This window comes from Panthera tigris, chromosome E2 (assembly GCF_018350195.1).
Source record: "Panthera tigris isolate Pti1 chromosome E2, P.tigris_Pti1_mat1.1, whole genome shotgun sequence".
NCBI classification, from domain to species: domain Eukaryota; kingdom Metazoa; phylum Chordata; class Mammalia; order Carnivora; family Felidae; genus Panthera; species Panthera tigris.
Genome location: NC_056674.1, coordinates 44,050,903 through 44,063,725, shown reverse-complemented (window position 1 = coordinate 44,063,725; position 12,823 = coordinate 44,050,903). Strand labels below are relative to the sequence as shown.

The window sequence follows — 12,823 nt, the reverse complement described above, 5'->3', positions numbered from 1 at the left end:
CAGCTTATGTAGTCTGGAGCAACGTCCTTTGAGTTGGGGGGTTCAATTCTCAGCACCACTATTTACCAGCTGAAAGTGTCTGGGGACAAACTGCTGAAGGTCTCTGCACCACGATTTCCTCACCTATAAAACGGGTCTAACAACAGCCTCTCTGTAGCATTTGTTAGGAAAACTAGATGAGACTATATATGCAGACGACCTGGCACACAGTAGCCATTCAACAAGAGCTAGTGCTATTCCTTCCCTGTCTGACATTCCTCCTGCTGCTGCTCAGCCAGTGTGAAACTTCTCATTCCAGCTCCAACGAAAATCAGGCCCCAACATAGCTGAGGGGCGGAGAACAAGCAGTGGTAGGAAAACAGGCACTATTGCTGCCAATCCCTTAGTGGGCGTGTGGATTGTTGCTAAATCCTTGAGCAGGAAGTAGTTCATCTCAGCCCTGAAACTGTCCTCCCCTTGCTAGCATAAGAAACCTCCAAGGTACACAGACTTTGGTTCCGAAGCCATACTGCCCCCCACCATTTTCCAGGCCGTGGAAAACTCACCTAATGCCCGGACAACTCGCATCAGGACTTCCCCGACTTTCATTCTGGTCTCTGGCGTGTGCTTGTCTTTACCACCGTCATACTGAGCCAACAGGCCAAGCAAGATTTTCTCAGGGTACACATCTGAGAGCAAGGCAACCCCTGGGGTTAAAAATAAAAAGAAAGGATTCATTATGGTTTAAAATTGGAAAGCAAATAAACCCAGACAGCCTGTGACGGGATGAACACTGAGACACTTAAACCCACCTCTGTAATTCTACCAGGAAGGGCTGCCCTTTATTTGGAATGACAGCATAGTGAGAGCAGAGAACACGGGTCTGGGAGTTCAGACTCCTGGATTCTTCTAGTCTCGGTCCTATGTGTTCTCTAAGATCACTTCCAGCACTGGCATTCTATGATTTATGAATTCTAGACTCTTTTTTTTTTTTGAGAGAGAGAGACAGAGAGAGTGCAAGTGAGGGAGAGAGAGAGGGGGAGGAGGAGAGAGGAGGAGAGAGAGAAGGAGAGAAAGAGAGTCTTAAGTAGGCTCCATGCTCAGCACAGAGCCTGACTTGGGGCTCAATCCTACCACCCTGGGTTCATGACTGGAGCCAAAATCAAAAGTCAGACGCTCAACCTGATGCTCAAATGAGCCACCCAGGCGCCCTTGGATTCTAGTCTCTTAAAGCAGAGGGTAGATAATTATATATTGTGGCAGGGATTCACAAGCAGCAGGAGAAGACTGGATTAAATACCCTCCAGAGAGCCCTCCAAGTCTGAGACTCTATGGTTCTATGACTAGTATTATTCCTGCCAAAGCACAGCAGTGCTTCCTGTCTTTGCTGCGGTTCTCTGTTCCAATATGAGTATTCTCTGTAAAACTGTCAACGATGAGAGTAATTTCCACAAGGAAATATCTTCAGAGCATTTTGGGCATGATCAGTAGGAGACCTATACTTATGGCTGAGTTCCTTGATCAGAAGTGGGGAAGGTCCTGCTCTTGAGTCTCTCTTCCAAGTATGGTAGTAGCCCCCCCTTATTCGCAGGGGATATGTTCCAAGACCCGCAGTGAATGTCTGAAACTGCAGATAGTTCCAAACACTCTATATTCTATGTTTCTTCCTATACATACCTACCTATGAAAAAGTTTAATTAATTAATTTATTTATTTTTTGATTTAATGTTTATTTATCTTTGAGCAAGAGAGAGACAGAGTGCAAGCAGGGAAAGTGCAGAGAAAGAGGGAGACACAGAATCTGAAGTAGGCTCTAGGCTCTGAGCTGTCAGCACAGAGCCTGATGTGGGGCTTGAACCCACAAACCATGAGATCATGACCTGAGTGGAAGTCGGACATTCAACCTACTGAGCCACCCAGGTGCCCCTAATAAAGTTTAATTTATAAATCAGGCACAATAAGATATTAACAACAATAACTAATCAAAGAGAACAATTGGAACAATTGCAATAACAATAACAACTGTCATAAGTGTTATGTGAATGTGGTCTTTCTCTCTCTCAAAATATCTTAATGTATTGTATTCGCCCACATTCTGCTTGTGATGACGTGAGATAATAAAATGGCTACATGAGCAGACGAAGTGAGGTCAGTGACGCAGGCATTGTGACAGTGTTTGGCTACTACTGACCTTCTGATGATTTAGTCAGAAGGAGGATTATCTGCTTCCAGACCACAGGTGACCGAGGCTAATTGAAACTGTGGAAAGGCAAACTGCAGATAAGGGGAGACTCCTTCACTTCCTGATTCCTTTTCCCATCATGCCAGTACCTCCTAGATGTGTAATCATTATCTGAGCCCCGCCCCATATCGAGCAAACTTTACACGGACGGAGAGAGGAGGGGATATATGATCTATGACAGAATTAGAAATAAAGCCCCTAGTCTCAAAATTATATAAATACAAATTGGGTTACTTGGGAAGAAAACGTTACACGCTTTTAAAGAATAGTGGGGAAGAAGAAAAGAAAAACAAAGGAAAGAAATACAGGTTTCAAAATATATCCGGGAAGAGACTGCTTCTTTTTACCACCTCTACTTCAACTACTCTGGTCCATTATTTCTGGCCTGTTGATTTCCGTTTTTTCCCCTCCAATAATCTCCTAATTGGCCCGTCTGCTTTTACCATTTACCTTCATCACAGCCGGAACCATCTGGCTAAACCAAATCAGGCCCCATCATTCTTCTGCCCAAAGCCCTCAATGGTTTCCCTCTCCCTTGTTTATGAGCAAACCCCATCTCCACCTGCCTTTGCTCACTCACTGACCTCATCTTTTACCACTACTCTCCCCTGCTCACTATCCTCCAGCACCTCTGGCCTCCTCACTGTTCTTAGAGTAGACCACGCTGCTTCAGGTCTACTGTCTTCCTCTGACATCCCGCTCTGCCCAGGCTTCTCCTCCTACAGGTAGCCTTAGGGCTTGCTCCCCAAGCCCCATCATGTCTCTGCTCAAATATCACACTTATCACATATAAAATGGCAGCCTCCTTCTCCTACCACTCCTTATGCTTGATTTTTCTTCTTAGCACTATACACATTATATATGGCATTTGCTTATTTATCGACTAGTCTCCTCCTTAGAAGGTAAAATTTGCAAAGTGAAGGATTTTGTTTTTTCCCTGCTGTAGCCTCCATGCCTAGAAGAGTGCCAGCACACAGCAGGCACTCAGTAACTATTTGTTGAATGAATGAATTAATAAAAGAGTTCAAAGATATAGTCTTGATATAAATTTCAGGAATTAAGAAAGATGGGGAAGGAGTAATAGAAATGCTTAAGAAATCTTTAATAATTTTTCATCTGAGTTTGCCAATCTCCCGTTTGAACTTGACATTCGTGCAGGCAAAGTCTACATACTATTTTCTATGTTGTAGGTTGTGATTCCATTCTCTGGTAAGTCAGATATACACAAAGGCAGTACACTTGCTAAAGGCTGCCTGTACCTGCTTCTTTTCTGCCTTCCCCACCCCTACCTTTTCATTGCTTCCAAAAAGCCTGGGAAGTCCCTGCATGTGGTCCTAACCACCACTTCCTTTATCTGGCCTCCAATCTTATAAAAGCAAAAGCTCTGCTCTTAAGGAAGTTTCAGGCTGTGACAGAACCTGAATCAGACAGTTCCCCTGTTGGCACAATGAGACACTGCATTTGTAGTTAGCTCTATTATGCAAAACGATGGGAAAGTTCTTGGATGTCCAAGATGAAGTTAAAGCTATCTTAGCAAAGGAAAAATGTCAGTGGCTAAGAAAAGATAAATAGAGGCGCCTGGGTGGCACCGTCAGTTGAGCATCAGACTTGATTTCAGCTCAGAGCATATGATCCCAGTGTCGCGAGATCGAGCCCCATGTGAGTCTCCGCGCTGAGCGTGGAGGCTGCTTAAGATTCTCTTCCTCTTTCTCTCTCTCTCCCTCAGCCCCTTTCCTCTTCTCTTTCTCTCTCCCTCTCTCTCTGAAGAGAGAGGGAGAGAGAAAGGGAGGGAGATTGTTTACTAAGGGAGGGAAAGGAAACAGCTTCCAAATCTGAAGAAGCCCAAAGCAAAAGTGAATTGGTAGTTGGTAACCGCAGTTCTGGGAGAACTGTACCACTGCTACATCACAAGCTCTGGTAGGCACCACAGATCTACAGCAACCATAACTGCTTTTTCATCAGAAGTTCCCAAGTGAGAAATCTGGTGGATTTGTTCCCTTTTAGGAATACAGTTGTGACTTTATAATGGAAATCGGTGGGAAAATGGGGTCTGCTTAATAAAACTTTGATCTATTTCTAGCTTTTCTGAAAAACATTTATTACTGAAGTCCCTCCTACGTTGTTTATGCCTATTTCCTCTCATTAATCTTTAGCAGAGAACACATATTTACCTCTAACAACATTATCTTGCTATCTACTTCAAAACCAGGTGAGCTCTTGATTTCCTCTCTGTAGCAGGCAGAGATCTGGCTGCACATAGCATCTACTCTGTCTTCTGGTAGCAACACCTGATGGTCCTTTGGGAACTATCCTTTTCCTACACTTAGTCTAAGTGGTTTAAGTGGAGCCAACTGCCCACTTTCTCCCCCCTTCGTGTGTGAACTCATCTGGCCAGTTAGGACATTCCACCCCAAGCCCACATAATGATGGGCTCAGTAATGGGCAATGAGACTCAATTCTGGATCCCACATTGCAACTACTGGGACAAATAGGGTTTTGGGGTGTGTGTGTGTGAGTGTTTTCCCTGTTGAAGTTATTAGCCTAGAGCTGCCTGTGGCCACTATGTGGAGAAAGCCCCCTCAAAAATACAGCCAACACAGAAGAGGATCAAGCCAAGAGAGCGAAAGAGAAAAGGAAGAGACCTGATAATCACACTTTGAGCCTCTGGATTCAACTGTATTTCCACCCACTTAGACTCTACATAAATAAATCAATAAATATGCTTTTATGTGTATGCCGATATGATTTTTTTTTCATCCAAAGGAATCCTAACATATCCTTCTTCAGATTAAAAAAAAAATGATTTATTTATGTATGTATTTATTTACTTACTTAAGTACTTTTCCTATAATGCCAAACTTTTAATTCCACTAGGGAGCTTTAAATCCTTCCACTCTTGCATTAAAAGGTTGCCAATAGCAAAGCCTGGTTTCCTTGTTTCCCACAGTCCCAGGTTAGCAACTGTTTATCTTCTTGCTGGCCTGCTCCCCAGACTGCTGCCAAATGGCCCTCTGACTGTTTGAGTTTTACCGTCTAGGATACAGCTGCCACCTAGGAGTTTATAAATCCCTAGAGGACAAGGGCACCTCCCTCCTCACTCTTACACCAAGGAGCAAAGAGAATTACATATGATGGTTAAGACTGCAGAACAATTAAAGAGATGAAATTTTGTGTGACCGTTTTTGTTTCTTATTTGAAAGCTCCCTGAATTTTGACAATGGAGGAAACACGGCCGTAACCTTCACATGACCCTTGGTCCCTTGCACTTGATAATTCCTTTGTAATTTGAAAGTGGGGTAACTTCTGGGTCAGCACAGGCTTCAAGGAAACATGACACATCAATCCTTTTGGCAAAATAAGAACCAAATGAGTCTGGGAGAGATACCTGCCCCTGCTCTGACTGCAGGAAAATGACTACGCACTTCAAGGTATGGTATAACAGGTAAGTGACGTAGAAGGTAAAGGTGAATCTAAAACCGGCTAGGGCTCATGAAAGCGTTCTGATCTGTATATTCTGGCAAAGCTCGGGATATAAGCAAATTAACTCAACTGAAAAAAAATATTATTTAAAGTATATCATGCAACAAAATAGAGACAGTCAACTTTGTAAAATAACTGTGTGTTTCCCCCAAAGACTTCCCTTGCAAAGCCAGAAATGTATTCTAATCCCAACAGCACTGACTTCAAGATGATTCCTCAGCAAGCTGTTCACTGATTCTGTAGATCTTCAGCAGTAAAAATAGTCTAGGTATAGTCTTACCTTACACAATGCTCTTGCATTGTAGGAAAGATAGTTTAGCTCTGAATGTCTTTGCTGACTGGCTCTTTCCCAAGAATCTGCTAAGCCAATCTCCACTTTGAAACTAACCTGCCCCCTTCTCCTGGGCAGAGAACAACCTATCTCCCCAAATGCCCACATCAACCTGAAAAACCACCTACTCCCTCAAACTTCTCAGGTACTTCTGAGACAAAACGGTAAGAAACATAAAAACCCACATATTGTGTGATTCCATTTATATGAAATATCCAGAATAGGTGAATCTATAGGCAGAAAGTAGATTTAGTGGTTACCCAGGGCTGTAGGAGGTAGGGGGAAATAGGGAGTGAGGGCTAATGGATGTGGAGTTTCCTTTGGAGCGATATAAACCTTCTAAAATGATTGTGATGATGGGTTCACACTCTGTGAATACACTAAAACCACTAAATTGTATATTTTAAATGAGTGAATCGTATGGTATGTGAATTATATCCCAAAAAGTTATTATTGAAAGTATGATAAAAGCTATTTCATATCTACCCTTTTAGGTTTTTAGAATAGAAGAAAAGGGGAGAAAATAATATATCACATCTTAAATATAAAGGGAAATCCACCTCCAAGAGCAAAGTATCCACTTACTTTTGTATTCAAACCTATTTTGGTTGCCCCTATATAGGGTGCGGGTGGACAGAAGGGGAAAAGGATTTGTCACTTGAATGGGAAAAAAGTCAAATATTTCACATTTCACAGAATCTGTCTTACAAGTGTAAGAAAATATAATACATCTAAAATTCTAAGTCCTGTGTTAAGCCAGAAATTCTATTCTCGGAATTTGTCCTAGCAGATACACAAGCACAAGGAGAAAATTACTTATGTACAAAATCATCACTCTACCACTACTGGTAAAGAAAAGACTGGAAACAAATTAAGTATTCATCAGTAGAGGACTGATTAAGTTGTGGTCACTCACACAATGTGATACAGTGTATCCATAAAAAAATTTAAAAAAGCTTTTAGGGTACCTGGGTGGCTCAGTTGGTTAAGTGTCTGACTTCAGCTCAGGTCATGATCTCACAGTTCGTGAATTCAAGCCCCGTGTCAGGCTCTGTACTGACAGCTCAGAGCCTGGAGCCTGCTTCAGATTCTGTGTCTCCCTCTCTCTCTGCCCCTTCCCTTCTCATGCTCTCTCTCTCTCTTCTCTCTCTCTCTCAAACATAAATAAACATTAAAAACAATTTTTTAAATAAAAAATAAAAAAGCTTAAAAGAACTGTTATAGAATAAATTCTAAAATCTACTGTTAGGTAAAAAGCAAAGTGCAAAACAATGTGTATAGAATTCAACCATTTCTATACAAAAGGAAACTATACTATAAAATATTCCTGGAAGGATACACAATAAATTAATGATATCGGTTATTTCTGGGGAGGAAAATGGGGAAAGATAGGAGAGAAAGTTTTTATTCTGTGTCTGTTTCTACCTTTTGAACTTTGAGCTATGTAATATACTATCTATCAAATATAAATTTTAAAAATATAAGTTAAAAAATCCTACTGAAGTGACAATTAAGGAATAAAAAGGTATAAACCCCAAAACAAGGACAAAGAGAATGGGATAGGTGTCAAAGGCTGAAGTCTGGGTAAAGAGAAGATGGAATGACATAATGATACGTATTCGATACAGCTGTTAAATAATTAGGAAGAACTTAGCAATAATTACACAGAAAACTAAACAAATGTATAAGAAAGGAAGACTGAACTAGGCTCAGCAACGAATAATATCCAAGTAATCAACAGTAAATACAGCCCAATGATGTAGCCAAAAATCATGATGGGGAAAGGGCAGGAGGGAAGGGGTATGTACAGGTGTGCATGTGTGTGCAGGCATTAAATCCTCATCCAACATATGGAAAATGAGTAGATAATGTCCAAAGTTTGTTAAATCACAAGAAATATGTGTGAGCAATTTATTTATAAATAAGGAGGTAATCACTAGAAGAAACTACTTAAAAAGGGGTGGGAGGGGAATGGTTATCTCTGGGGACTGGAACTTCAAAGGGGAAAGAAGCAGGACAGGGGATAAGCTTTGTGACTCTTTACGAACTATGTTCAAATTAATAAAAGTAAGTTTATATTTGAAACTACAAAGAAGATACAATGCTATTAACCTGTAGAGGAAGCTCACTGTAAGAACAATAATGGGTAAGCGAAGAGGCCAGGCACAGGAGAATTTTCTTTCTGATTCCCAAAGATCATCACTAATCTGTGACTATCCTCTCTTGCAGCTCTATAACACAAAGATACAAAAGGCTAAAACCTGAAGGGAAGGAAAATACCCTTCCTTTTAGCAAGGTACTTCAGTTGTTACATTAGAGCCCTCTCATTATGATGAAAGCCAACAGTAATTTCAGCTCCAAGAATCCAGGAAGTTACACAAACTGGGGAAGTTGGTTATTAAATCAAGGAAGTGTGGAGAATTCCACTGGATGGCTGGTCTGTCTTTATAATTAGAGTAAAAGACAACGTCTAGCATGCCAATTCGATGTTAAGTTTCTCAACAGCTCCAAACCTCTGCTAAGTGTGGACAAGCCCCAACAAATTTATAAAGATACAATATGAGTTGGTGTTACCCAGGCCTGAAGAAAAAACAGGGTTAGACTAATAAACTGTCACAGTTAACAGCTAAAGGTTTGTTATGAACCGTACCTAGAGTCTATCTCTTTAAATCAGGATCTAAATAATACATTCGAGGGGCACCTGGGTGGCTCAGTTGGCTCATTTAATGCTCCCAACAATCTTTTGAAGTAGGTATTATTATTACTCCTAATCCAACTCTTGATTTCAGCTCAGGTCATGATCCCAGGATTGTGGGATTGAGCCCCACATTGGGCTCCACGCCCAGCGCCAATCAAGATTCTCTCTCTTTCTCTCTCTCTCTCTCTCTCTCCCTCTATCCTTCTCCCTTGCTCATTCACTCTCTCTCAAAATAAAAATTAAGTAAAAAAAAAAAAAAAGAATTTAAATAATACATTCGAACAGTAAAATAATGTCAACGTGTTTGCTTAAATTATTTTCTATTTCCCTGAGTGCCTGGGTGACTCAGTTGATTGGGTGGCCAACTTCAGCTCAGGTCATGATCTCGTGGTTTGTGAGTTCAAGCCCCATGTCGGGCTCTGTGCTGACAGCTCGGAGACTAGAGCCTACTTCAGATCTTGTGTCTCCCTTTCTCTTTCTCTGCGCCTCTCCCACTTGTGCTCTGTCTCTCTCTGTTTCTCAAAAATGAATAAATGTTAAAAAAATTTTTTTTTTCATTCTTTTCTACTTCCCATTTTGGAGGGGGAATGTTAAAAGGAGTGAATAATCTATATTTACTGACAGTTAACTATACTTAATGAGAGCCATTTGGATCAAAAAGTATTACTGCAATAAATAAAAATCTAATAGAAAAGGCAGTAACCTTCCTAACATTTACTGAGTGTTTTCAACATGCCAGTCCATTCTAATGACTTCTATATGCACTCATCCATTTAATGCTCCCAACAATCTTTTGAAGTAGGTATTATTATTATTATTCCTAATTTTACAAAGGGAGAAACTGAGGAACAGATAGATGGGTGAAAAATATGACCCAAGATCTTTGGCACATGGCAGAACAGACGGGCAAACCTGCACTCTACTACGCCACAGCCCCCCCTAGAGGTCATGGAGAAAATAACTGCTGGAATAATGATAGCTTTGCAAATCCTAAGCCCAAAGACAGCAACCTTACATTATTGTTTTATTTTTTTAGTTTATTTATTTATTTTGAGAAAGAGAGAGTGGGGGAGGGTCAGAGAGAGAAGGAGAAAGAATCCCAACCAGGATCACTGCTGCCAGGACGAAGTCCAACACAGGGCTTGAACCCATGAACTGTAAGATCATGACCTTAGCTGAAGTTGAACACTTAACGGACTGAGCCATCCAGGTGCCCCAAACCTTACATTTTCAAGTATATGCTCTTAGCCTCACTCCATAAAATTTACTTTCTATTCAACTTCAAGGTCAGAGGAAGGAGAGGCACTCTGCACACTGCATCCCAGAAGAGACAGGCCAGAATTCTCTACTGAGTCTAGTTGGGCTTCCTAGGGACTGCTTCATTCCTAGCTGGTATCTTTATTTAGCATGTCAAAAAGGGAGGTAAGTGATGTTAATGAAATTCACAAATGATTCTGACTTGAGATGCTGCTGACATTAGTGGTAACAGAGGAGCCATACAAAAGGAAATTGAGAACTTGGATTTTCGTGGGTTCCAGTTTTTAACCAGTGATTCTCTTTTTTTTTTTCTTCAGTATATGAAGTTTATTGTCAAATTGGTTTCCATACAACACCCAGTGCTCATCCCAAAAGGATGAGCACTCAATACCCATCACCCACCCTCCCCTCCCTCCCACCCCCCATTAACCCTCAGTTTGTTCTCAGTTTTTAGGAGTCTCTTATGCTTTGGCTCTCTCCCACTCTAACCTCCTTTTTTTTTTTCCCCCTTCCCCTCCCCCATGGGTTTCTGTTAAGTGTCTCAGGATCCACATAAGAGTGAAAACATATGGTATCTGTCTTTCTCTGTATGGCTTATTTCACTTAGCATATTCCATCCATGTTGCTACAAAGGGCCATATTTCATTCTTTCTCATTGCCACGTAGTACTCCATTGTGTATATAAACCACAATTTCTTTATCCATTCATCAGTTGATGGACATTTAGGCTCTTTCCATCATTTGGCTATTGTTGAGAGTGCTGCTATAAACATTGGAGTACAAGTGCCCCTATGCATCAGCACTCCTGTATCCCTTGGGTAAATTCCTAGCAGTGCTATTGGTGGGTCATAGGGTAGGTCTATTTTTAATTTTTTGAGGAACCTCCACACTGTTTTCCAGAGCGGCTGCACCAGTTTGCATTCCCACCAACAGTGCAAGAGGGTTCCCGTTTATCCACATCCTCTCCAGCATCTATAGTCTCCTGATTTGTTCATTTTGGCCACTCTGACTGGCATGAGGTGATATCTGAGTGTGGTTTTGATTTGTATTTCCCTGATGAGCAACGTTGAGCATCTTTTCATGTGCCTGTTGGCCATCCGGATGTCTTCTTTAGGGAAGTGTCTACTCATGTTTTCTGCCCATTTCTTCACTTAACCAGTGATTCTCAAACACCTCCACTCTACCTGTTACTGCAAGTCCCCTAAATCTCTTATTCTACTATGCTCCCCAAATAAATAAAATCCAAAACAGCACCAAAAAGCTTAGAGTCCACCTTGTCAGACAGGGCTGCCTCTATCGAACACCTGTGGGTGACAGAGAGGAAGGGGTAAGGAAGAGAGCTGAGAAACACTGAGCCTCAACACCACCACAATGATCAAGCATTCTGTTGTATGTGCAGAAATATGCACAAAGCTGCCCTAATACTGGCTGAAGGCGTAAGCGAGGAAGGAAGGAAAAGAAAATAGCAATTACCGCTGCTTTGAGGGTAATCACTGCCCTACACATCCGAAAAACTCACATTTCAGCTGTTCCAGGGTGAGAAATAAAAAAGCAGGATGCCATTTGTTTAATTCTCTTTATGTAGCTTTCCCAGAGTTAAAAAAAAATACATTAACATTCTCTTTATGATATCAAAACACTTCCTGATAAAAAGAAAAGAGGGGCTTCTAGTTTCCCATAAAACAGTGAATGGTTCTCTTTTAGCTGAATCTTGGCAAAAAATAAAAGTCTCTACATCTCCTCCAGATCCCAAGATGGGTGGTCCTGCAGGAGGAGTATCTACCTAAACCGCGGACTCATTTTCTCCCGTTTTCTACTGGCATTTCACCTCAAGCGAACGTGAGGAGAAGCTGCAGAATCAGCAGAGCTGATGGATGCGTCAGGTTCTCATTCCTTCCGAGGGAAGCAACGCCTCCCGGGGGAGTTGTTGCCTGGCCTGAAGCTCTAACAAGACAGGGCTGATCTCTCATGTTCTCCAGTGTCTCGGAGCTAGGGGACTTGCTCTGTGCTTTGGGCACCAAGCAGTGATACAGGCAAGATATAAACTCTAATGAAATGCTCCTTTTTTCCTTAGTTAAGCCTAGCAGAAGTCCTGATGAGATGATTAGGCAAGTCTGTGATAGGCACTCCAGGCTAGGACTTGCTTGGAAAGTGTTTGTTGTCAAATCAGTAACCATGACGTGTAGGACTTAAACTGTAGTTTCACATGGAAACCAGGCAGAGCTATTATAAACTTCACCCACAGAGCCCCTTCTCCTCTGATAAAGGCACATACACACATAGACCCTGCCTGTAATTTCTGGGAGTGACCAGACCTAGTCACAGACCCTCTAGGAGTCCACACAGCCCTCAGGTTAAAATCCCTGTGCTAAGTAGGACACCCATAAATAGAGGGGAAAGGAGAAACCTTTAAAAATTTGCTTGCGCAATCAAAATAACTTGACTGTTTTGTTTTGTTTTTTAACCCTGGTGGCATAAATAATGCATGGTCACAGTAAAAGATTCAAATACTAGAGAAAAGCAAAAGAAGAAAGTAAAATAAAAATCACCTTTGGGAGGTATGGGAGGGAGCATTGAGGAGTGAAAGTTAAGGGAAGTGAGTCTCTGTTAAGGTAATGAAGATGGTGTAAAATTGACTGTGGTGATGGATGCACAACTGTGTGAATATACTAATAGCTATCCTAGTTGACATTTAAAGGGCATATTGTATGGTATATAAATTATAATCTAGTATTTTTTTTAATTACCTGAAATCAACACCAACATTTTAGTGCCTGCTCATTCATACACCATTCCTTGAATCAATCTCTCTCTCTCTCTCTCTCTCTCTCTCTCT

At 41.4% G+C, this 12,823-nt stretch overlaps 1 protein-coding gene across 3 annotated transcripts in view; it reads right to left on the bottom strand.

The window, feature by feature from the left end:
- The window catches only part of TANGO6 (transport and golgi organization 6 homolog), a 190,026-nt gene that overhangs the window by 79,860 nt on the left and 97,343 nt on the right, over positions 1-12,823 (bottom strand). For all 3 annotated transcript variants that reach the window (XM_007090410.3, XM_042969157.1, XM_042969156.1), the window contains exon 15: positions 546-686. In XM_007090410.3, coding sequence (XP_007090472.2) covers positions 546-686 — 141 coding nt within the window. The remainder of the gene's footprint in view (positions 1-545; positions 687-12,823) is intronic.